Below are 26687 nucleotides of genomic sequence, written 5' to 3' on the forward strand. Positions count from 1 at the left end.
CTTTTAATTATTGTGGGAAAGGTAGAAAACCAGTCAGTGCGACATAAAACAGTAGAAGATAAATGAGGGCGCCACTTTCTACGTCACATTTTTGATGTAAAATGCTTAAACATGGCAACAATTTATATGTAAATTTTCTAGTTCCATTTTATTTGATTTCTACTATTTTATGTCGCATTATCCTCGTGCCGCCCACCATACAAAATTATAGCCAAGGAAGTTTGAATCTTGTTGTATTCATTTGTTCGAAAATTTTACGAGACAAATGAAATGCTACCTACTTTGTGTTTAATTAAGGTTGACATTCCATCGACACTGAGTGTACATCCTAATGTACATTGGGCGGCACGAGGCTATAGTTTAATTACAGAATAAAGCCCTTGCTACACGGTCGCCGACAAGCCTTCTAACCGTCTGACCTTGGTCTGTCCTTGGTCAGTTTTGGTCAAATTTTGTTGGAAACAACTGTCTACACGGTCCGTCCAGACCTAGGCCACGCGGTCTGAGGGGCTTGTCGGCGACCGTGTAGCAAGGGCTTAAGATCAACGTGAATAGCCAGTGACGTCTCGGTCTCTCATTAGGTGGACCTCTAGCTGAGGTCCCCGCTCACCGACAATCTTGAGCCCCTGGTCGGTCTTGATGCGCACGACCTGCATCTTGTTGAGCTGCGAGCGCTGCGCCAGCACGGCCTCCACGCGCGCCCACACCGCCAGCACGGAGCCCGACAGCACGTGGTACGTGCGCCGCCGCAGTCCCACCTGCACACATTATTACATTATATACACAAATGTGTTTTTATAAAATATGCGGCAAATCCCACCACCAAGGTGCCAGCAGTTACTATAAATAACACTTTAAAAATTCAATTCATAGCATTAAATATGCGTTACTTATGCTTCCCTTGTTCGCCCTGCCGCGTCAGAACAGGTTATAATAGCACATTACAATACAGGGTGGATTTTCTTTTTGGGTCAGTGAGGGCAGCTACCAGATCCCGTGCTGCTACGAGAAAACGGTCTAAGAAGACCTTCCCTCGATTTCAAATTAATGAAGATTGGCTTTTACAGATTTTGGAAAAAACATACAGGGTGCGAGAAAAAGGTCATTTTTGACAAACTTTTTTTTTGATGCCAATCGATCCCATTCCTATTAAGGATCAAAAGCTTGTATGGAACCAAAAAAAAATTTCCGGCTAGAAAAGCCACTAATCTTAGTCAAGCCACTAACTAGTATCAATAGTTTCCTAGGGGTCAACTTACGGTAATGTACTAAAAAGCCACAAATTAAAGAAAACCTTTTCCATACATTTACTATGGGGAAAATGTGAAATGTTATTCTCAATTTTCTATCTCGCCCATCAGTCCTACAGCAATGTCTTCATACAGTATTATGGTCCTTAAATGTAACAGGACTGATTGGCCAGATAGAAAAATGTGAATTAAATTTCACATTTTCTCCATAGTAAATGTATGGAAAAAGTTTTCTTTAATTTGTGGCTTTTTAGTACATTACCGTAAGTTGACCCCAAAGAAACTATTGATACTGGATAGGAATGGAATCGATTGGCATACAAAAATAGCATGTGAAAAATAAAAGTTTTCATTTTCATACAAATTGTATGGGAAAAGTTTTCCTCGATTTGTGGCTTTTCTAGCCGGAAATTTTTTTTTGGTTCCATACAAGCTTTTGATCCTTAATAGGAATGGGATCGATTGGCATCAAAAACAAAGTTTGTCAAAAATGACCTTTTTCTCGCACCCTGTATGTTTTTTCCAAAATCTGTAAAAGCCAATCTTCATTAATTTGAAATCGAGGGAAGGTCTTCTTAGACCGTTTTCTCGTAGCAGCACGGGATCTGGTAGCTGCCCTCACTGACCCAAAAAGAAAATCCACCCTGTATAAGGGTGGTCAGACAGACAGGTGCACGAGTGATCGTATAAGGGTTCTATTGAAGCCATTTAAGCCAGGACTACACTGACCTCGCAGCTGGCCGCGTTCCTGCAGGAGGCGCGCCAGTAGGCGTGGCTGCACACCCGCAGCGAGGCCGCGTGCTGAGCTCGCCACGACGTCTCGGCGTCCTCGGCCGCGACCCGCTTGTATTAGTATATAGCAGCTAGTGACGTCACTATCCGTCTGTGACTCGGTACACTGACCTCGCAGCTGGCCGCGTTCCTGCAGGAGGCGCGCCAGTAGGCGTGGCTGCACACCCGCAGCGAGGCCGCGTGCTGAGCTCGCCACGACGTCTCGGCGTCCTCGGCCGCGACCCGCTTGTATTAGTATATAGCAGCTAGTGACGTCACTATCCGTCTGTGACTCGGTACACTGACCTCGCAGCTGGCCGCGTTCCTGCAGGAGGCGCGCCAGTAGGCGTGGCTGCACACCCGCAGCGAGGCCGCGTGCTGAGCTCGCCACGACGTCTCGGCGTCCTCGGCCGCGACCCGCTTGTATTAGTATATAGCAGCTAGTGACGTCACTATCCGTCTGTGACTCGGTACACTGACCTCGCAGCTGGCCGCGTTCCTGCAGGAGGCGCGCCAGTAGGCGTGGCTGCACACCCGCAGCGAGGCCGCGTGCTGAGCTCGCCACGACGTCTCGGCGTCCTCGGCCGCGACCCGCTTGTATTAGTATATAGCAGCTAGTGACGTCACTATCCGTCTGTGACTCGGTACACTGACCTCGCAGCTGGCCGCGTTCCTGCAGGAGGCGCGCCAGTAGGCGTGGCTGCACACCCGCAGCGAGGCCGCGTGCTGAGCTCGCCACGACGTCTCGGCGTCCTCGGCCGCGACCCGCTTGTATTAGTATATAGCAGCTAGTGACGTCACTATCCGTCTGTGACTCGGTACACTGACCTCGCAGCTGGCCGCGTTCCTGCAGGAGGCGCGCCAGTAGGCGTGGCTGCACACCCGCAGCGAGGCCGCGTGCTGAGCTCGCCACGACGTCTCGGCGTCCTCGGCCGCGACCCGCTTGTATTAGTATATAGCAGCTAGTGACGTCACTATCCGTCTGTGACTCGGTACACTGACCTCGCAGCTGGCCGCGTTCCTGCAGGAGGCGCGCCAGTAGGCGTGGCTGCACACCCGCAGCGAGGCCGCGTGCTGAGCTCGCCACGACGTCTCGGCGTCCTCGGCCGCGACCCGCTTGTATTAGTATATAGCAGCTAGTGACGTCACTATCCGTCTGTGACTCGGTACACTGACCTCGCAGCTGGCCGCGTTCCTGCAGGAGGCGCGCCAGTAGGCGTGGCTGCACACCCGCAGCGAGGCCGCGTGCTGAGCTCGCCACGACGTCTCGGCGTCCTCGGCCGCGACCCGCTTGTATTAGTATATAGCAGCTAGTGACGTCACTATCCGTCTGTGACTCGGTACACTGACCTCGCAGCTGGCCGCGTTCCTGCAGGAGGCGCGCCAGTAGGCGTGGCTGCACACCCGCAGCGAGGCCGCGTGCTGAGCTCGCCACGACGTCTCGGCGTCCTCGGCCGCGACCCGCTTGTATTTCTTTTCGATTTCCGCGAGGGATTCTAGGCGAAGCTGGAGACCGGTGTTAGGCCTGCGAAAAGATATTGCAATTTAGAAATTATAATGAAAATACCGTACCGTACCGTACCGAAATTTGCCGTACCGAAACTGTACCGTTCCGTACTTTTTAGTATTTGTTGTTATAGCGGCAACAGAAATACATCATATGTGAAAATGTCAACTGTGACAGACAGACGGACCAGTGGAGTCTTAGTAATAGGGTTCCTATTTTACCCTTTGGGTACGGAACCTTAAAAATGAGGACTGATACTGAGAGCAAATGTCCAAATTTACAGCAATTGTAGCAGTAGACGTGCCATCAGAGCACAGTACCATTAAGAAGCATCGCGGATAACGAAACAGACAATTGGTCAACGTTTTTTAATGGTACTAAACACAACTCTTTTTTTATTAAGTCCCTTGTAGTGTGCGTTTCTGCCACATTTATACACTCCAAGCCGAGCCCTATGTCATCAACATCATATCAATCATATTAAACTGAATAAAATACATCTAAGACTCGATCTAAGTTGTTTCTCTCAACGTCACATGACGACCCTGCCAAAGTGTCAACTTCATTTGACTTTTATTAGCTTAGGGTGAAAACGGTCCTGTTCTCGCATGCCACCTACCTGTATACACAGCAGTATATTTGTCGTTGCCTTGCGGTACTGTTAGAAGTCTTCCATCTCTGCCACTCACCTGTATATCTGATACATCTGCTCCTTCTTGCTGAGCTTGATCTGTGTTCGCGCGTGCTGGTTGCCTACTGCGATACATAACACGGCGGTATATTTGCCGTTGCGTTGCGGTACTGTTAGAAGTCTTCCATCTGTGTCACTCACCTGTATATCTGATACATCTGCTCCTTCTTACTGAGCTTGGTCTGTGTTCGCGCGTGCTGGTTGCCTACTGCGATACATAACACGGCGGTGTATTTGCCGTTGCGTTGCGCCACTGATAGATAAAAGCCTTCTTTGGGCCCGTCGTGTTGCGAGTGCTTTTCTAGCGCCTCCGTCCAGTCCATGCCGCGCTGGGGACAAATATTTAGTTATATTGAGATTATAAACTGAAGTAGATAACATACACTAAATAAAAAAGCGGCCAAGTGCGAGTCGGACTCGCCCATGAAGGGTTCCGTATTTAGGCGATTTATGACGTATAAAAAAAAACTACTTACTAGATCTCGTTCAAACCAATTTTCGGTGGAAGTTTACATGGTAATGTACATCATATATTTTTTTTAGTTTTATCATTCTCTTATTTTAGAAGTTACAGGGGGGGGGGACACACATTTTACCACTTTGGAAGTGTCTCTCGCGCAAACTATTCAGTTTAGAAAAAAATTATATTAGAAACCTCAATATCATTTTTGAAGACCTATCCATAGATACCCCACACGTATGGGTTTGATGAAAAAAAAAGTTTTGAGTTTCAGTTGAGTATGGGGAACCCCAAAAATTTATTGTTTTTTTTTTCTATTTTTGTGTGAAAATCTTAATGTGGTTCACAGAATACATCTACTTACCAAGTTTCAACAGTATAGTTCTTATAGTTTCGGAGAAAAGTGGCTGTGACATACGGACGGACAGACAGACGGACAGACAGACAGACATGACGAATCTATAAGGGTTCCGTTTTTTGCCATTTGGCTACGGAACCCTAAAAATGACCAAGTCCACCGGTGGCCGAGGCGGGAATCGGCAAAAAACACAAATCAAATTATATTGAGATCTTTTTTGGGTAAATTATTAAATTTATGGTATTTTCAATATGTTATAGTTATAGAATTTAATAGAGCATGTAATATAGCCACTTTACACTAACCAAAGTGAAGACAATTTGTAAACTGGTTAAGGGAGATGTATCATGAAACCTTGTGAACGTCAGCTGCCGCCCGTTGGTGGATTGAAAAACAGTAGTATCCAAAAAATATTGTTTACAAAGGACTGTCTTATTTCAAACATAGACAGAGAGAATCATACTATCTTTGTCTTACACTAGTACTAGCACCCAAAAGAAAAGCATGTGTATAGTTTTCCTTGTTCTTACTGACTGACAAATTGGTTTGACCAACTATAGTAAGTGTCTACCTCAGAATGCACGGTGTGTAGTTCGACGGGTGCTGTGCCGGTCGCGTGCCGGCGCAGGAAGCGCACGCAGCGCACGCGGCGCACGCACTCGCCGGCGCTTCCCAGGTCCAAGATGCCGAGGTCGAACCGCCCGCTGCGTTTGGCTGCGAACACATACTATTGTAAACACTGCTGACATTCACACTATGAAGCCCAGTAAGGCAGCACGCAAAGCAGCGGGCTTTTTGGTTCAAGGCCCGTGAAAACTCTGCGCCGGGCCGCACTGCGCGCAGAACCGCAAAACGAAGAAAGACGGTTTTTTTTAGTGCTAATTAAAGTATTTCCTAGTTGCGTAACCTCGAAATTTGTCAATCGTAAGTCGATAGAAAAAAATACTGTGTAAAAAATAATGACGACGACATTTGTTATCTTTCGATTGTCATGTAGACTATATCCTCTGGACTCGCTGGCTTGAAGTGTTTACAGGCACTAAATGGCTTATTTTTCATCTATTTAGCACCTCCTCCCAATTTTTAATTTAGGGCTCTTAATTAAAGTTTTTACTGATTTAAAACCCATGGATATTACCATAACTCATTTAAATGAATGGTTGTATTATATTCTGGCCGAAGGGTGTCGTGTTTCGGAGGTTCCGGGGCAAACTGCCGAATCCGACACAGGAGCAGCCGATGCAACGGAACCACGCCGTTTTGTCGACTAAATAACTAGTGTTTAGTTTTAAGTTTATAAAATACATATGTATGTTAGTCTGTAAGGTATTTGTAATATGGGCCTTGTTGCCTGAATTAAACTTCTAAATAAATAAATAATACACTCGTACTAATAGGTATATATATAGTTTGTCAAAGGACTGTCTCATTTCAAATATAGACAGATATAATCATACTATCTTTGTCTTACACTAGTACTAGCACCCAAAAGAAAAGGATGAGTATAGTTTTTTTTTGTAATTATTTACTGACAAATTGGCTTGACCAACTATAATGAATGCTACCTTGCTCCATGACAGCGTTGAGCGTGTCCGTGAAGTACTTGAAGAGCCTGTTCTGCAGTTCCACCGGCATGCCCAGTATCCTGTTGAGAAACTTCGACATGTTGTTGTAGTCCTGCAACAAATCTAATATTAGTGTTGCACCCATGTGGTTCAATTCAATCAATTAGCCAGCCAATTAGTCGCCTAGTCTATTCATTAAGCGCCGGCACACATTTCACAACGGCCAGCATGAGATTAAGTTGCTTCTATTCTTGCGATTTGCGATAGCGTAATGCCAATTGCTCACTACCGATGGCGCTTGGCGAAATTATTTTCAACTGACAGGTGGTTGTCCCTAGTTTATGATTTTTGTAATCGAAACGACTTTTACAACAGCGATAAAAAATCACTTAGAACCTATTCGCTACAGCGCCATCTGCGTTAAGATTTGCGCGTTTAACCTGTCTTCGTAAAGTGAAACAATGAATACCGGCTACGATGATTAAGTTCCCGATTCCCACCTTCACATGGCGACCCTGCCACGATGTAAATTATTTAGCAAGCTACGTGCAGACGTACCTTGTCAAGCGTGAGCACTCCGGGCGCCGACTCGCTGTTGGTTATTAGCCCTACTCCGACTAGCGCGCTGGCGATATCCTGTCATACAAACAGAAAGTTTCAGAAATTAATAATCATTGCCAAAAAAGATTATACTCGAGACCAACCTCATTATACTCGGGAACATTTTAATTGTCTTTTAACCTGTCGAATCCCACGATATGACGTCACCATAAGCGTTCTGGCTCATATATGAGCCGTGGGAGCTGACAGATAATTATTTTTCACGAATTTAAAAAATAAATGATCCTAGATTTGATGTACTTTCAGAGATCTTTTTCAAAAATTGTGATATTCATTGACAGACATAAAAGAGACAAAAATAACTCTTTGCAAAACGTATCGTAAAAAAAATATACCAGGTAATTTATAGCGATGGCTTTACATAAGTAGTCTTTCTTCTTTTGGCCTCGATAATGAGTGGTAAAATACATCATCTTCATGCCGAGCGTTATCTTATTTTATAAGTTACCTGGAAGAAATCTCCATTGTAATCCCTCGGCGGGGGCACTAGCGGCGTTTCGTACTTCATGATAGCCTTCATTACAGCTTCAAGCGCCGTCCGGCCTGGTAATCAAAATGCGGTTATAATAATTAAATTATTAGTATTAACTACGGTTTCTGTATCTAGGCGACGTACTTATTATGCCAAATGTATATTCTTGGGACATTTTTTGTATGCTACCTTAGTTTCTGTTTAAGTTATTCTGCTAAAAATGTCTGTGAAAGCAGAACATTTTCAAATTATTATATCACTTTTCTCTCTTTCGACCTCTCGAGTCGAGTAAGAAATGCAGATATTGTGGTTCTACCTATGATACTTTTAGTTTCACTAGACTTATATCGACCGGGATATAAGTCTAGTGAAACTAACCGTGAATCATTCAAAACTTTCAGTTTGAGTTGCTCACCGTATTTGTTGTCGATGTTGAACTGGCTAAGGTCCCTGGTCTCGGTGGCCCTCCTGTCTCCGTGTGTTAGGGCTCCGAGGGACTCGAGCCGCTTGGCGACGGTGGAGGCGAAGCGCCGCTCGCCAGCCAGGTCAGAGATTAGAAAGATGTACTCCGGGGCGTTCACTTGGTTAGATCGATGTGTGCGACCTGGATACATAATAAAACGAAGTTAAATGGGGCCCCTTTGGGCATGGAACGCTACAAATTATTGGGATATGTACAGTCAGCTGCAGAGAAAAGGCACCCCCTGCATATAAATTTGTATGCAAAGGTACTAAGCTATTTATTAGCTAAGTATTGCTGACTGTACCATGAAACCTCGTGAACGTCAGCTGCCGCTCCGTTGGTATTGGCTGTCAGCTAAAGTGCAACTGCAGAAAAGGACTCAAGGCTTCAAGAGGCTACAATGTGGGTTCTGAAATGACCAAGGAACTGAAATTTTACACTCGTCGGACGCAGTGAACAGTACAAAATCTATTCAGAAACGAAGACACTTGATTCACAGTTTACAGTGTAAATGTTTGTCAACATAAACGGTTTTCCAGTTTCAGCCAGTTTTCCTTCGGGAGGGTAGATTATGGCATTAAGTTGCCGATTTTCTTCTGTGTAGTTAATGGTGGTATTCCACCTGTCCAATGTGCGTTTTGCTTAGTGAAAGAGTGAGACGCACAATGCACATTGGACCAAGTTATTGTACAGGTGGAATACCAGCCTAAGATAGACTAAGAAACTTACCGAACTGCTGTATAGCTCTGTCGGCGGACCACGGTAGCTCCAGAGTGATGTGTACGCGCCTCCTTTGGTTTCGCGCCCTACACACAACACGAAATAACAATCACAAGGTATTCATTGGATTAAAATCGCACGCTTATCAGATTAATAGGCCTCAGGCGGTGGATAAAGAAGTTGCGAGGTGATTTTCTAGTAGAAAGTAGATAATTTTTGAGACTAAAACTAGTTTGTATATTACAGTTTTACTTATTAGTTAACATAATAAGAATCAGATTTATGCAGCCAAGCCTTCCACCAATAGCTGACCAAAATCCAACTGACTCAGTTAAATGGTAAACCTTTAGAAAGAAGATAACTCCGTATAAGATGAATAAAGACTAAGAAAAAAATGTGCCTAAGAAATCAATAAAAAGTCATTCTCGGATAGATGGCGCACACACCTTTGGCCTATGCTCGGCTAGATGGCATTGATATTTAACAATTTTAAAACATAGGTGTCAGTGAAAGAACACTAGGGTCAAAACTATATAAAAATAATAAAATCATTTATCCATATATATTTATACATTTTTTTGATAGTTGTATACATTTCCATTTTTAGTTTCAATCGTGTGTCGATAGATGGCAGTAAATTTACTGTGACTATGAAAATTACTGACAGTAACCCTCTATACTATCTATTCTCTTTGCCTTTAGTAAGCACATCGAGAAAATGATTCTTCATAAGAGCTTGTTGCAAGGCCTACTCGATCAAAAAATATTTTGAGTTTGACTTCTAACCTCCTGTCACTCTGTAGTGAGATACCACTCGACGCCGCCTCAGAAATGATGGCGACATCCTTCTCGCCGTCCATGAATCGCTGCTTCTCCGTTAGATTGAGCGTTTCTAGGGGCACGTCGGCTTCGGATCTGCTCTCGTAGAGGATCTGACCGTCCTCCGTTTGCACTACGCGCCCTTTGCGGCCTGTCATCTGTGGGCAAGGCAAACTATTAAAATCTATGGATTTAGACGGTTTAGTTATGTGCGCTAAGTCTGCATCGACTTTGGGGTAGTCAATTAATTACATCACACAAATTTCGATTTTTTTTGAAAAATATAGGTCGTGAAAAATATAGCTGGTTGTAGGAGTACCTAGCTGTAGTTGACCTAGGCGTAGCGAAGGTCTACGTTTTGACTCGGGCATTTTGCTTTTGTATGTCCGGATGTTCTTCTCTACAGGTCACAATTCTCAACCGATTCTTATGAAATTATGTGACCAGATTCTATGAGTAAATATTTTTTTTTTGTCGAGCTCGTTTTTGGAAATTTTCAAAAATGGAGGAGTTGTGATACCTCGCGCTTAAACAAATAGTCGTATCGATATTATAAGAGTATTTTCTTTTTGAGACATATTGTACCAGTCGATGAGAGATGTGGGAGAATTAAAAATGCAGCGTTCATGCAGATAGGTAGTGCAAGACTCTTTATTCAAGTAAACAACTATGCTTGATGATTTTTAGGACCCGTAACGCCATCTATTAGAAGTAATGAGTATTATTACATAAGATTGATACGTTCAATGGTTCACATGCAAAATTAGGACTTTAAAATTATTGTGATTACATAGTAGATGGCGTAAACATCAAATCGTATATGAATTAACTTGAACATACTCCCCCGGAAAGGACGGAGTCCTTTACACAAGGTAAAACACATAATTTAGTTACAGATCTTTGCAAAACACCAGAAATTGTACGTATTTCGTAAGTCCGAGTTAAGCCATCAGGGCCGGGATGTTTCCCTATAATACGGCCCATAGGCCAGCTTCCAGGCGGGAGTCGTTGGTCTTTGACCAGTACCAAATCGCCTATGTCCAGATCTTTGGTTACGCGGTTCCACTTAGGACGTTGCTGAAGACGGGTTAAAAACTCCTTCTGCCACTGTCTCCAGAAATCTTGCAACATCTTTTGCGTTAGCTGCCATCTAGATAGCTGGTGAATCTTAGAGTCTGTATAGTCATCATCAGGGATACTAACAATCTGTTCAGTGGTCAAAAAATGACCTGGGGTTAACGGCTGTAAGGAATCCGGATCATCATTGAGAGGGTATAAGGGCCGAGAATTAAGGCACCCTTCAATCTGGGTGAGGAGCGTCGTTAATTCTTCAAAGGTGAGGGTTGAATTTCCTATGACCCTTTTCATATGATATTTGATAGACTTAACGCCGGCCTCCCATATACCACCAAAATTTGGAGCTGCAGGAGGAATATACTTCCATTTAATCCTCATATTGTCCAACAGGGCTGCAAACTCGTCTGGGATTCTTGCTTGACCTTGGCGCCACATGGCTATCAAGTCTTTCTTGGCTCCTATGAAATTTGTGCCATGGTCGCTCCACATCTCTGCGCATCGTCCTCGTCTAGCTACGAATCGTCTTAAAGCTGCTATAAATGCCTCTGTACTTAAACTGCTCACGAGTTCGATGTGAAAAGCTCTGGTCACCATGCAGACAAATAGAGATATGTACGCCTTGGTGGATTTTGCCCCACGACCTTTGCTCATACGCACGTTTATAGGTCCTGCAAAATCTACTCCGCTGATCAAAAAAGGCTTTGCGGGCTTTACTCTTATAGCAGGCAGATCCCCCATGAGCTGACTGCCGGTTTCTCCTCTCTGCCTGATACAAACGATGCAATTGCGTACATATTTCTTTATTTTATTAGTCATGTTGATTAGCCAGTATTTGGATCGAAGATACATCACCATCAATTGCGGACCGCCATGAAGAGTGCTGCTGTGTGCTTCTGCTAGAAGAAGAGGTAACAGAGCATTGTCTTTCGTGATTATAATGGGGTGCTTCTGTTGGGCTTCTAAATCAGCATGGCGTAGTCGGCCGCCTACTCTCAACACACCCTTTGGATCTAAAAAGGGGGCGAGTGACAACAATCGACTTTTTCTTTTCAGCTGTCTCTTACTCTTTAAATCTTCAATTTCTTCTTGAAATTCGATTTCCTGGGATCGTCTTAAGCAAATGGTAAGTGCTTCATCTCTCTCTTCAGTCGTCAGGTAAGTTGGTAAGTGGTCTTTATTTTCTCTCTTTCTTTTCAGGTGCAGCATCCATCTACGACAGTATGCGATTATTCTAACCAGTTTCCCGAGCGACGAGTATTTAGTTATCAAGGTAAGTATTAAATTCTCTTCATTTTCTTTAGTTGTAGTAACTAATGTTTTAATAACCTTTCTGCATTCTAAGTCTGTTTCAGGTACTTCGGTTCCCGGCAGTTCTATGGCTGGCTCCTTGAGAAACGCCGGTCCATTCCACCAGAGTGTATTTGTCAACAGCTTTCTAGGCATCACTCCTCGTGAAACTGGGTCCGCTGGATTGTGTTTAGTATTGACATAATACCACCCGTTTATCTCGTTCATCTTCTTTATTTCAGTAACTCGGTTTTTAACAAAAGGAGTCCATCGACCTGGGTCGCCTTTTATCCATGACAGTACCACTTGTGAATCTGACCAGGCAAATACTTGATGTTTTTGAACTTTTAATATGCTTACTACATGTTTCAGGAGTCTACACAGCAGAACAGCAGCGCACATCTCCAATCTGGGCATGGATATTTGCTTTAAAGGCGCTGTTTTCGTTTTAGCCGTGAGTAGAGATACTTGTACTTGCCCGTCTGTTTCGATGACTCGGACGTATATTACGGCTGCGTACGCACTCATCGAGGCGTCAGAGAATCCATGAACCTCAATCGAGCTTCTGTCTGCGTTGGTATGTATCCAACGATTTATCTTTACTTCTGTCAATGCAGGAATCTCTTTTCTAAACTTCAGCCACTCTTCCTTCACGTCATCTGCGAGTTCTTCGTCCCAACCAACACCTAATTGCCATAATTTCTGCATGAATGTTTTAGCGATTACTACCGCAGGCGCCAGCCAACCCATTGGATCAAATAATGAAGCTATATCGGCTAAAACATTCCTCTTCGTGACAGGTTGTTCAGGTGAGTCTTTCAAATTATTCGTTATTTGTAACTTGTCTTCTTTAGTGTTCCAAATTATACCCAAAGTCTTAATACTGTCTCTTCCATCTACTTCTCTTTGGGCCTTTGGTGATCGTTTTACAGGTTCAATCTCTTGCATGAATGCTTCACTATTTGAACTCCACTTTTGAAGCTCAAACCCACCCTTTTTGAGAATTGCTGTGATTTCTTTCTGATTTATTTTAGCTTGATCTTCTGTCTCATGCCCCGACAGGACGTCGTCCATGTAGAAATCCTCTAGTATTATACGCTGTGCTTCAGGATACTCTTGACCCTCATCTATCGCAACTTGACGTAAGGTTTTGATGGCCAAGTAGGGAGCGCAAGAGGTCCCGGTGACGGTAAGTAGTTTGTAATCTTCTATCGGTTTTTGAGCATCAGTTCTCCAAACAATTCTTTGATAATTTGTATCTTCTTCATTAACTTCAATCTGCCGATACATTTTAATGATATCCGCGACATATGCGATTTTGTGTGTTCTCCATCTCAGCAGTATGTCGCGTAAATCTTCTTGCAGAGTAGGGCCTACGAGTAATGCATCGTTTAAGGTAACCCCGTTAGTTCCAGCACATGAAGCATGAAATACAACTCTAACTCGTGTAGTTTGTTTGTCGTCTCTTACAACAGCATGATGTGGTAGGTATACGCAATTCTCGGTTAGTTCTTTATCATCTACTTTCTTCATGTGTTGCAGATCTATGTACTCTTGTAAGACGTCGTTGTAATCTTGTTTCAATTTTTGATTCTTATCTAATCTTCTTTCTAGCGACATCCATCTCTTCACTGCTATCTCTCGTGAGTCACGTGGTAGCACAGGTGGTTCTTCTCTAAATGGCAACCTGACCACGTAACGACCATCTTCTTTTCTTTTGTGTGTCTTCTCATAAATGTCTTCTGCCTTCTTTTCGTCTGAGGTTAGTGTATTGCTTTCTTCTTCTATGGTTTCTAACTCCCAGAACTTCTTCAGCATGTTGTTAAGATCAACATTGAGATGCATGCTGACGATGTTTTTTGTGGCAGTGTGCTCTGTCCTCACATTTCCGCAAATAATCCACCCCAGGTGACTGTCTTGTGCTATAGGTGTTCCTGAGGGGCCATTGATCACTCCAGGTTTAATAACTTCGCTCCAAACTTCGACTCCTAAAAGCAAGTCGATGTGACCTGGAGTGTGACATGTTGGATCTGCGAGGCACAACTTCTCGACATGTTTCCAGTTTTCCATCTTCACTTTATTCTCCGGCATAATGTCGGTGACGTGTCGTACAACATAAGTAGTTGCCTTCATCTTCATCTTAAGCTCGATTCTTGATGAGAACTCTATTTCCGTTACATACTTGAGTGTAGTCTTCATTTTCTCAACTCCCGTGACATGCCCACTGACTGAGGTACGTCGTAAGCGAAGCCTTTGTGCTGCGGCCTCAGTTATAAAAGACTCTTGTGAACATGGGTCCAACAGCGCTCTCATCAAGTGTTTTTCTCCGTTTTCAGCATATACTTGCACTAATGCAGTTGGCATCAGCCGCGCGCGACTCCCCGTAGTGAGGTGAGATATAATACTCTTTTTATTTTTATCTTCTTTTTCTTCCTTGGTATCTTCTTTATCCTCTAAAAGCTGCGCTGATGCCTCCGGAACCGGCGCAGAGGTCTGAGACTGCGGGCTCCACGTGCTGTGCAACAGAGAGTGGTGTTTTCTCCCACATCGGCGGCAAGAAGATCGATGTTTGCAGAACTTGACTGAATGCCCCGGTACCAGGCAATTAAAACAAAGCCGCCAGCCTTGCACATATTCCACTCTCTTATCTACTTCAAGCTTCGTAAACTCCTTACAAGTGTATAATAGGTGGTCTTGGTTACAAAAAATGCATTTCTGTTCGCTTTTATTTACATGAAAACTTCTTTTATTTACAGGTGCACTCGACGGCGGAGCTTGTATCATTTCCAAAACACGAAATCTTTTTTCCAGGAACTTGTCTAACATGTTTAGTGTTGGTAATTCACTAATCTCTAGGGACCCGAGCTCGAGTTCCCATTCTTTGTGTGATTCGGAGTCTAACTTATTGACAATTAAATGAATTACCAGTGTATCCCATGTATCTACTTTTATGTCTTGATTTTTCAATTTATTCATACATTCACTTGTGGTGTCTAACAAATCTCGTAACCCTTTCGATGTTCCCGTAGTTAATTTTCGTTGATTTACTAATCGTGCCAAAATTGTGTTTACAATAATTCGTTTGTTGTTGTATCTTTTTGATAAAATATTCCATGCAATGTCGTAATTACTCTCGCTGATAGGTATATGCTTAAGTAATTGTTCCGCCTCACCTGATAAACAACTTTTTAAATAATGCATTTTTAGTGCATAGTAGATGGCGTAAACATCAAATCGTATATGAATTAACTTGAACACATATTTACATAGTAAATGGCAAAAAATGCAGAAAAATTGCATTGCTGGTTTAGGCGGTATTTAGATATTTAGTTTGTACTCGAGAATGAGTAGCCGAATTTCGTTAGCTTAGCTAAGAACTATCATGGCGGATTTTGTAAACAATCGCTTTTTTTGTTTGCACACAGAAAATCTGGGTTCGATCCCCAGTATTATCATGCCGCGATCAGAAAGGGATTAGAAATAACAGATTTCCATACACTTACGTCAAAATCAATATGGATTGACAGCTATCTCAATCCCTTTCTAATCGCGATTCAGTAATACGACATAACTTTTTGTATTTTTTTTTTCACTTAAACTTCGTATTTTTTTTTAATAAATTAAAATCTTTGTATTGTTGATTGATCAAACCGCTGTGTGGCGCTGTCATCGTGCACGGTCCCAATAAGCTATGCTCGCGAGGTCTACAGCTCCCAGAGCCACTAGTATAGTATGGTATACCTCGGCCACGTTCTCGGTGCCGCCCAGCTCGTCGACCAGCTGGTCGAGCGTGTTGGGCGGCAGGCGGCGCGCGAGGCGCTCGATGGCGGCGAGGAGCTCCTCCTTCATGCTGCACGCGCGCTCGGGGGCTGGTTGTAGGAGTACCTAGCTGTAGTATAGTATGGTATACCTCGGCCACGTTCTCGGTGCCGCCCAGCTCGTCGACCAGCTGGTCGAGCGTGTTGGGCGGCAGGCGGCGCGCGAGGCGCTCGATGGCGGCGAGGAGCTCCTCCTTCATGCTGCACGCGCGCTCGGGGGCTGGTTGTAGGAGTACCTAGCTGTAGTATAGTATGGTATACCTCGGCCACGTTCTCGGTGCCGCCCAGCTCGTCGACCAGCTGGTCGAGCGTGTTGGGCGGCAGGCGGCGCGCGAGGCGCTCGATGGCGGCGAGGAGCTCCTCCTTCATGCTGCACGCGCGCTCGGGGGCTGGTTGTAGGAGTACCTAGCTGTAGTATAGTATGGTATACCTCGGCCACGTTCTCGGTGCCGCCCAGCTCGTCGACCAGCTGGTCGAGCGTGTTGGGCGGCAGGCGGCGCGCGAGGCGCTCGATGGCGGCGAGGAGCTCCTCCTTCATGCTGCACGCGCGCTCGGGGGCTGGTTGTAGGAGTACCTAGCTGTAGTATAGTATGGTATACCTCGGCCACGTTCTCGGTGCCGCCCAGCTCGTCGACCAGCTGGTCGAGCGTGTTGGGCGGCAGGCGGCGCGCGAGGCGCTCGATGGCGGCGAGGAGCTCCTCCTTCATGCTGCACGCGCGCTCGGGGGCTGGTTGTAGGAGTACCTAGCTGTAGTATAGTATGGTATACCTCGGCCACGTTCTCGGTGCCGCCCAGCTCGTCGACCAGCTGGTCGAGCGTGTTGGGCGGCAGGCGGCGCGCGAGGCGCTCGATGGCGGCGAGGAGCTCCTCCTTCATGCTGCACGCGCGCTCGGGGGCTGGTTGTAGGAGTACCTAGCTGTAGTATAGTATGGTATACCTCGGCCACGTTCTCGGTGCCGCCCAGCTCGTCGACCAGCTGGTCGAGCGTGTTGGGCGGCAGGCGGCGCGCGAGGCGCTCGATGGCGGCGAGGAGCTCCTCCTTCATGCTGCACGCGCGCTCGGGGGCTGGTTGTAGGAGTACCTAGCTGTAGTATAGTATGGTATACCTCGGCCACGTTCTCGGTGCCGCCCAGCTCGTCGACCAGCTGGTCGAGCGTGTTGGGCGGCAGGCGGCGCGCGAGGCGCTCGATGGCGGCGAGGAGCTCCTCCTTCATGCTGCACGCGCGCTCGGGGGCTGGTTGTAGGAGTACCTAGCTGTAGTATAGTATGGTATACCTCGGCCACGTTCTCGGTGCCGCCCAGCTCGTCGACCAGCTGGTCGAGCGTGTTGGGCGGCAGGCGGCGCGCGAGGCGCTCGATGGCGGCGAGGAGCTCCTCCTTCATGCTGCACGCGCGCTCGGGGGCTGGTTGTAGGAGTACCTAGCTGTAGTATAGTATGGTATACCTCGGCCACGTTCTCGGTGCCGCCCAGCTCGTCGACCAGCTGGTCGAGCGTGTTGGGCGGCAGGCGGCGCGCGAGGCGCTCGATGGCGGCGAGGAGCTCCTCCTTCATGCTGCACGCGCGCTCGGGGGCTGGTTGTAGGAGTACCTAGCTGTAGTATAGTATGGTATACCTCGGCCACGTTCTCGGTGCCGCCCAGCTCGTCGACCAGCTGGTCGAGCGTGTTGGGCGGCAGGCGGCGCGCGAGGCGCTCGATGGCGGCGAGGAGCTCCTCCTTCATGCTGCACGCGCGCTCGGGGGCTGGTTGTAGGAGTACCTAGCTGTAGTATAGTATGGTATACCTCGGCCACGTTCTCGGTGCCGCCCAGCTCGTCGACCAGCTGGTCGAGCGTGTTGGGCGGCAGGCGGCGCGCGAGGCGCTCGATGGCGGCGAGGAGCTCCTCCTTCATGCTGCACGCGCGCTCGGGGGCTGGTTGTAGGAGTACCTAGCTGTAGTATAGTATGGTATACCTCGGCCACGTTCTCGGTGCCGCCCAGCTCGTCGACCAGCTGGTCGAGCGTGTTGGGCGGCAGGCGGCGCGCGAGGCGCTCGATGGCGGCGAGGAGCTCCTCCTTCATGCTGCACGCGCGCTCGGGGGCTGGTTGTAGGAGTACCTAGCTGTAGTATAGTATGGTATACCTCGGCCACGTTCTCGGTGCCGCCCAGCTCGTCGACCAGCTGGTCGAGCGTGTTGGGCGGCAGGCGGCGCGCGAGGCGCTCGATGGCGGCGAGGAGCTCCTCCTTCATGCTGCACGCGCGCTCGGGGGCTGGTTGTAGGAGTACCTAGCTGTAGTATAGTATGGTATACCTCGGCCACGTTCTCGGTGCCGCCCAGCTCGTCGACCAGCTGGTCGAGCGTGTTGGGCGGCAGGCGGCGCGCGAGGCGCTCGATGGCGGCGAGGAGCTCCTCCTTCATGCTGCACGCGCGCTCGGGGGCTGGTTGTAGGAGTACCTAGCTGTAGTATAGTATGGTATACCTCGGCCACGTTCTCGGTGCCGCCCAGCTCGTCGACCAGCTGGTCGAGCGTGTTGGGCGGCAGGCGGCGCGCGAGGCGCTCGATGGCGGCGAGGAGCTCCTCCTTCATGCTGCACGCGCGCTCGGGGGCTGGTTGTAGGAGTACCTAGCTGTAGTATAGTATGGTATACCTCGGCCACGTTCTCGGTGCCGCCCAGCTCGTCGACCAGCTGGTCGAGCGTGTTGGGCGGCAGGCGGCGCGCGAGGCGCTCGATGGCGGCGAGGAGCTCCTCCTTCATGCTGCACGCGCGCTCGGGGGCTGGTTGTAGGAGTACCTAGCTGTAGTATAGTATGGTATACCTCGGCCACGTTCTCGGTGCCGCCCAGCTCGTCGACCAGCTGGTCGAGCGTGTTGGGCGGCAGGCGGCGCGCGAGGCGCTCGATGGCGGCGAGGAGCTCCTCCTTCATGCTGCACGCGCGCTCGGGGGCTGGTTGTAGGAGTACCTAGCTGTAGTATAGTATGGTATACCTCGGCCACGTTCTCGGTGCCGCCCAGCTCGTCGACCAGCTGGTCGAGCGTGTTGGGCGGCAGGCGGCGCGCGAGGCGCTCGATGGCGGCGAGGAGCTCCTCCTTCATGCTGCACGCGCGCTCGGGGGCTGGTTGTAGGAGTACCTAGCTGTAGTATAGTATGGTATACCTCGGCCACGTTCTCGGTGCCGCCCAGCTCGTCGACCAGCTGGTCGAGCGTGTTGGGCGGCAGGCGGCGCGCGAGGCGCTCGATGGCGGCGAGGAGCTCCTCCTTCATGCTGCACGCGCGCTCGGGGGCTGGTTGTAGGAGTACCTAGCTGTAGTATAGTATGGTATACCTCGGCCACGTTCTCGGTGCCGCCCAGCTCGTCGACCAGCTGGTCGAGCGTGTTGGGCGGCAGGCGGCGCGCGAGGCGCTCGATGGCGGCGAGGAGCTCCTCCTTCATGCTGCACGCGCGCTCGGGGGCTGGTTGTAGGAGTACCTAGCTGTAGTATAGTATGGTATACCTCGGCCACGTTCTCGGTGCCGCCCAGCTCGTCGACCAGCTGGTCGAGCGTGTTGGGCGGCAGGCGGCGCGCGAGGCGCTCGATGGCGGCGAGGAGCTCCTCCTTCATGCTGCACGCGCGCTCGGGGGCTGGTTGTAGGAGTACCTAGCTGTAGTATAGTATGGTATACCTCGGCCACGTTCTCGGTGCCGCCCAGCTCGTCGACCAGCTGGTCGAGCGTGTTGGGCGGCAGGCGGCGCGCGAGGCGCTCGATGGCGGCGAGGAGCTCCTCCTTCATGCTGCACGCGCGCTCGGGGGCTGGTTGTAGGAGTACCTAGCTGTAGTATAGTATGGTATACCTCGGCCACGTTCTCGGTGCCGCCCAGCTCGTCGACCAGCTGGTCGAGCGTGTTGGGCGGCAGGCGGCGCGCGAGGCGCTCGATGGCGGCGAGGAGCTCCTCCTTCATGCTGCACGCGCGCTCGGGGGCTGGTTGTAGGAGTACCTAGCTGTAGTATAGTATGGTATACCTCGGCCACGTTCTCGGTGCCGCCCAGCTCGTCGACCAGCTGGTCGAGCGTGTTGGGCGGCAGGCGGCGCGCGAGGCGCTCGATGGCGGCGAGGAGCTCCTCCTTCATGCTGCACGCGCGCTCGGGGGCTGGTTGTAGGAGTACCTAGCTGTAGTATAGTATGGTATACCTCGGCCACGTTCTCGGTGCCGCCCAGCTCGTCGACCAGCTGGTCGAGCGTGTTGGGCGGCAGGCGGCGCGCGAGGCGCTCGATGGCGGCGAGGAGCTCCTCCTTCATGCTGCACGCGCGCTAGGGGGCTGGTTGTAGGAGTACCTAGCTGTAGTATAGTATGGTATACCTCGGCCACGTTCTCGGTGCCGCCCAGCTCGTCGACCAGCTGGTCGAGCGTGTTGGGCGGCAGGCGGCGCGCGAGGCGCTCGATGGCGGCGAGGAGCTCCTCCTTCATGCTGCACGCGCGCTCGGGGGCTGGTTGTAGGAGTACCTAGCTGTAGTATAGTATGGTATACCTCGGCCACGTTCTCGGTGCCGCCCAGCTCGTCGACCAGCTGGTCGAGCGTGTTGGGCGGCAGGCGGCGCGCGAGGCGCTCGATGGCGGCGAGGAGCTCCTCCTTCATGCTGCACGCGCGCTCGGGGGCTGGTTGTAGGAGTACCTAGCTGTAGTATAGTATGGTATACCTCGGCCACGTTCTCGGTGCCGCCCAGCTCGTCGACCAGCTGGTCGAGCGTGTTGGGCGGCAGGCGGCGCGCGAGGCGCTCGATGGCGGCGAGGAGCTCCTCCTTCATGCTGCACGCGCGCTCGATGGCCGAGCGTGGCGGCGGCTGGTTGTTGCGTGCTGGACCTGCGACCAATTCATTCAATACAACTTATAGTCTAACAAGTATAAGTCCCGGCTTTATGGCGGCGGTAAAGGTATGGCGCCATCGCTCGAAAAGATTGCACCATACCTTTGGCCTAGTCTCGATTAGATGGAGTAAATTTTTGACATTTAACAAATTGACAGATATAAGTGAAAGAATAAGGATCAAAGTCAAATGGCGTTCTAACAGTTTTAATCTTCTCTCGGTAGATGGCAGTAAATTTACTGTGGCTACATAATTTAATCCACCTCTATTTCAAATCCTCTTTGCTTTTATTCTCGAGTGCCCCCGTGTGTCCGATCCGGTACAGAGCTATAACCGCGAAAATCGAAGTTCGCAAATTGCGGGCATTTTTCTCTGTCACTCTAATTACGCCTTCATTGGAGTAAAAGAGAAAGATCCCCGCAATTTGCGAATTTCGGTTTTCGCGGTAGCGCCTCTGATCCGAAAAATGTGTCCAAACTAGATAACGCCCATTGGTCCCGACGAGCTGCCTGTGGCCTTCCTGAACATAGTTCCGTATGAAAAGATATGCTCACCTAGATAAAGTCCGTTGGTCCCGACGGGCGTTCCCGTCAGCATCCCGCCCGGCGCCGCGACGGTGACGGTCGGCGCGGTGGTCTTCCTGGTGAACATGTTCTCGATCTTGTCCTGTGTGGTGGACGGTTTCTTCTTGGGCGACGCCGCTTTCTTCTTCTTGAGGGGTTTCTTCTTTCTCATCCAGGGCTCTGGGGAAATAATTATACTGTAGAATATTTAGTGTATATGATAAAGCAAAACTTGCTGTGATATTAGAATATAAACACTTATTGGGGCAGCTGGACAGGTATAAAAGACCCTCCCACCTCCGGACCCTAACCAATGAACCATACTTTAAAATACCTAATAGCACCAATGAATATGGGAAAAGGCTCTGGTCAAAATACCTACCTAATATCCTGAACAGCTTACCCAAACAAGTAGTAGAAACTTTAGAAAAATATCCTGATAAAGCAAAGAGTACACTTAAGAAAGCACTGATTAACATGAATTAATGTAAGATATAACTAGTATTAACATGTAAGCACTAACACACTGTAACAAAACAATATAAGTTCACATATAAGGCTAAGCTTAGTTTAAATAATCTCCAAATATAGAGATTGTAACTGAGATTGATTGTACAACTAACCTCTTGATTGAAAATAAACAGATTAAATTTTAAATTTTTTTTTTATCAGATTAAGACACAGTTACATACAAATAAATGTATTCTTATTCGATAACATTTGGAAAATTGTTTGAAACAGTGCCAGAGTCAATGGCATTTGGCGCGGAACGGATTGGACCACAGAGTCGGATTTCCTTCGCTCGTCCCCCTACTCTGCCTTTGCTTCATAAATAAAGGATTTAGTCTAACGTTAAGACCAAAACTTTAGACAAAATCAACTATGATAATGTGTCCCTAAGCAAAAATGTCACTGTCAAATATTTATTTCCCTGGCTCCGCTTTCGCTTCGTTGTCGGGAGCCACGGAAGCATATCTGTAGATGTAAAAAATAGGTTTAAAACTCACCAGTGTCAGAGTCCGTGCCGCCCCGGCGCGGAACGGATCCGAGTCGCTCTCGGAGTCGGACCGCCTGCGCTCGTCACCCGACTCCGCTTCTGCCTCGTCGTCGGATCCACGGATGAATTCCTCGGAAGAGGAACCACCGCGAGCACGCCTCGCCGCTATGTTGGCTTGTTGCCGCAAGCACGGATCTGTAGACGTGGGAACTAGGTCTATTACTCACCAGTGTCCGAGTCCGTGCCGGATCCGGCGCGGAACGGGTTCGAGTCGCTCTCGGAGTCGGACCGCCTGCGCTCGTCACCCGACTCCGCTTCTGCCTCGTCGTCGGATCCACGGATGAATTCGTCGGAAGAGGAACCACCGCGAGCACGCCTCGCCGCTATGTTGGCTTGTTGCCGCAAGCACGGTTCTGAAGACGTGGGAACTAGGTCTATTACTCACCAGTGTCCGAGTCCGTGCCGGATCCGGCGCGGAACGGATTCGAGTCGCTCTCGGAGTCGGACCGCCTGCGCTCGTCACCCGACTCCGCTTCTGCCTCGTCGTCGGATCCACGGATGAATTCGTCGTAAGAGGAACCACCGCGAGCACGCCTCGCCGCTATGTTGGCTTGTTGCCGCAAGCACGGATCTGTAGACGTGGGAACTAGGTCTATTACTCACCAGTGTCCGAGTCCGTGCCGGATCCGGCGCGGAACGGGTTAGAGTCGCTCTCGGAGTCGGACCGCCTGCGCTCGTCACCCGAATCCGCTTCTGCCTCGTCGTCGGATCCACGGATGAATTCGTCGGAAGAGGAACCGCCGCGAGCACGCTTGGCCGCTATGTTGGCTTGTTGTCGTGACGTTACTGGAAAGATAATTAAATTAAAGTATGATGCTAATGACACAGAAAATTAATAGGAAGATATAAACACTAGCTTATTTACAATAGGGTATTTGACTGTATTAAAAATAAATTATTTTACACCATGCATGAAATAAAGCATCAGAAGATTAATAAAGAAACGTAGACAGAAGTTATTTTTAGACACTATTTCTATTTTAAAACCCGTATAAAATTATAAAGAGTAGGTTATTTGATTGTGGCGTCACATGCTAGTTTTTCATATAAATTCCATAGAAACTAAATCGTTTTGTCAAACCGAAAAAAGAAACTGATTTGACTAGTAGTCAAATACCTAGCGTGATATCAAAGAACACAATATTGGTGAAAACTTAACTCGAGGCCCAAAGGCTGATGGGCTAGTTTTCGTACTTACATTTCCTCTTACTGGACTCTCCCGTTAATGCAGTGACAGTAGGGGTAGCGGTGCGTCCATTGGGTGTGGGCGCTGGAAGAGCCTTTTTAGGCCCCTCGAGGCCTAAAAGCCGGTTGATGCGCTCGCGGTCCGGGGCGGGGAAGTGCTTTTCGACCAGGGATTGGAACACGCCCCTAGAGAAAAAAAACAATTGTCAAAAAATTATAATATTTATGTTGTCATCACAATTTAGTTTAGTTTAGTTGCCCACCTTAACTTAAAGTTTAATATTCATAATTATCTTGTAGTATTGTAAATTTATACTATCTTGTACTCGTATTATAGCACCACCTAGTTGTTAATTCGTTTGGCTGTTACTGTCTCACCACAGTCCTCACGACACAGGCTTGACCTAGTGTGAGGGCTACTGTTAATCCTGTAATGTAACGTGTGTATTATACATGTATAATTACCTACTTTTGTCAATCTTGCTAGCTCTACTTGGTTAATAAAGAAATTTTGTATTTTGTATTTTTTGTATTTTAATATATGTATACCTTTCATTACGATAAAAAACTACAAAAATATTTAGGTACAAATTGAAATCATGACATTCATGACAAATAACACAAACTTTAACTACACTAAAAACATTTTCACAGATATCTGCCACTAAATCGGTTGAATATCAACATTACAAGTATTAGTAGAAACACTAGAAACATACGCTATATATTTTTCTATTTAAAAACGGTACTAGATATAACTTTTTTAAGTTAAAAAGATCGGCGCGTGTTTGAATTTCCGCGCCGCCCCGGCAGCGCGCTACCAATCCGCCAGGACAAACCGTACCGCACCGCAGCGCGGTCATTCGCCCCGACCTTGACTTGCGCGGAACGGAACGCATTGATCGCACGTCAATCGACTAGGGTTTGTATCGTGTAATGTAATCATGCTATGAGAGTTTAGTAACACGCGTTATTTACATTTTGTTCAAAGTTACATTGTTCTGTATTTAGTTTATTTAGTAATTCTGAGTGATGTTTCGCATATATTGGAATGAAAGACACTGGAAAGGATGCAATATTGACATCGCAATGTGCGAATAAAAAAGTTTTTCATGTAAAAGTAGAAAGAAGTTTAATAATTGATCGGTTAATGTGTTTTTTGTTACAAGTACATTGAATAAACGGTTATTATACAGGTAAGTTTAGCAAAAATGATGAAATATTTGAAGTATTTGTACTATGAAGTGAAACATAAACATAACCTCAAAACTGTTTACTTGTTATTTTGTTATTAAAAAAAAACTTACTTTTAGTTATTCAAACACGATATACGTGTAACAATCATTAAACAGATAAATCATTAATTTAAGATGTTATTAAGTACGTTTTAGCCTCAAAATATCAAATATCAAATATCAACATTTATTCAGCAAATAGGCCACAAGGGCACTTTTACACGTCAATATGGAATTTACATACAGCAAAAAAAAAAACACATCAATAGGTAATTATAAAATACAACTAAGCCGTAAATATCAAATCAAACTAACATAGAGATGTATAAAGCCTCTAAATGTCGAATTACAGAAAACGCAATAACAATAGTATTGAAAAAAAAAAAACACAAAGATACAAAAACTATAATCTAAAATTATTTAGAGATGTAAATGTCTCTAAGTGTCATCATAACTAAAAGATTAAAATATATAGTAGTTAATCAAATTATCCTTAGAGATGTATAGGGTCTCCAAGAGTCAAAATCCTGTATACCTAATTAAAACATTCATTAAATTAAAGAAAATGATAGTAAAAATAAAATAGCATACGAGAACCGAATGAGGTGTGTCCATGTAATTATACTCAAAAATAAAGTTACTAAATATAATAGCTCGTGTTAGCTTAAATAGACCAGTCTCCACAAACAGCACCCGTTCACGAGTATGACGCGTATCTCAGCCATCGCCTCTCTCAACCTTCATTCGGGAAAGTGGCGACCCGATCAACAACGCCACCGTAAGCAAAGACTTTTAAGCGAGCATGACATATTCAAGCTGCCGGGCCATATTAATATTTAAATTGTAATAACGTATAGCTGTGAGACACAACATTTTGTTCTTGTATGTTACATGAAAAACGGTATATCTTCACATAATTACTAAGCAAAATGCCCTATATTGACTAAGAGATGTATAGGTCTCTCAAGTGTCAGAATCATTAAAAATATAAATATGTACAAACAAATTAAAAATAAAATTAAAACTTAGAGATGTATAAGGTCTCCAAGTGTCAAAAACTAAAATTAAATTAAGCAATATAAACAATATACCTAATTAATCGAGAACATGATGGTCTCATGTGTCAATTCTACTGGAGACTAGCATGATTAATTCACAATGAAAAGAAAAAAAAAGAAAAGAAAAACAATACATATTAACTCTTATTATACTATCGAAATCAAGCTGCCGGCTTAAAGGCATCTCTATCATCTATAAAATCATTTACAGTGTAGTACGCCTTACTCAACAAGGAGCGCTTAATGTGTAAAAGACAATGAATATTAAATAAGTACCTATAGAAAATAGAATTACAAAGAATTTCACTCCTAAAGTCGCCGTCATTAGAACTTGCAAACTATGTAAACAAACCGCCATATTGAAATTGTCTCTGAATGATGAATTTACTAGTGATGGGCAAGACTCTTACTTACTACTTTACTAATGTCAAACCATATCGAATAATAAAATACCAAAATTAAAAAACAAGTAGTTACTTATTTTTAATTTGTTTAACCACGATCAGCGGGCTCAGCACGGTTCCATTTTTATCCACTATCACTAAGCCCGTCACTTTCGCACTTACATACTTGTTAGAACGTGACAGGCATGGTGATAAATGATAAAACTGCGACCGTGCTACTAGGCCTGAAGACAAATTGGTACTTAAGAATGATGTATTGATGTATTTTACAACCGCGTCGGTAGGTACAGAGCGTGAGTTGGGTAGTGTGTAGCGGGTTTAGTATATCACAAACTGTAGTCACAACACTACGCATCATAGACAATTGTAGAATTTAAAAGAAACAAAAACGTCATTCCATCAGGTCCTTAATAACCTAACTTATGAAACCATTTTAAACTTTTAATTAAATATCCAAGATACAGTTATATATTTATGTATTTT

At 46.6% G+C, this 26687-nt stretch overlaps 1 protein-coding gene across 1 annotated transcript in view; it reads right to left on the minus strand.

Annotated features, from left to right (window-relative positions):
• Positions 1 to 26687, minus strand: part of LOC134656829 (protein strawberry notch) — a 53245-nt gene that overhangs the window by 561 nt on the left and 25997 nt on the right. Inside the window, exons 16-29 of the mRNA XM_063512357.1 lie at positions 23521 to 23693; positions 22926 to 23108; positions 21257 to 21445; positions 20535 to 20698; positions 9665 to 9855; positions 8888 to 8964; positions 8111 to 8299; positions 7672 to 7766; positions 7161 to 7238; positions 6603 to 6714; positions 5609 to 5751; positions 4361 to 4548; positions 3372 to 3546; positions 611 to 758 (exon numbers count right to left, since the gene is read on the minus strand). Coding sequence (XP_063368427.1) covers positions 611 to 758; positions 3372 to 3546; positions 4361 to 4548; positions 5609 to 5751; positions 6603 to 6714; positions 7161 to 7238; positions 7672 to 7766; positions 8111 to 8299; positions 8888 to 8964; positions 9665 to 9855; positions 20535 to 20698; positions 21257 to 21445; positions 22926 to 23108; positions 23521 to 23693 — 2105 coding nt within the window. The remainder of the gene's footprint in view (positions 1 to 610; positions 759 to 3371; positions 3547 to 4360; positions 4549 to 5608; positions 5752 to 6602; positions 6715 to 7160; positions 7239 to 7671; positions 7767 to 8110; positions 8300 to 8887; positions 8965 to 9664; positions 9856 to 20534; positions 20699 to 21256; positions 21446 to 22925; positions 23109 to 23520; positions 23694 to 26687) is intronic.

The sequence above is a fragment of the Cydia amplana genome, chromosome 19 (assembly GCF_948474715.1).
Source record: "Cydia amplana chromosome 19, ilCydAmpl1.1, whole genome shotgun sequence".
In the NCBI taxonomy this organism is placed as follows: domain Eukaryota; kingdom Metazoa; phylum Arthropoda; class Insecta; order Lepidoptera; family Tortricidae; genus Cydia; species Cydia amplana.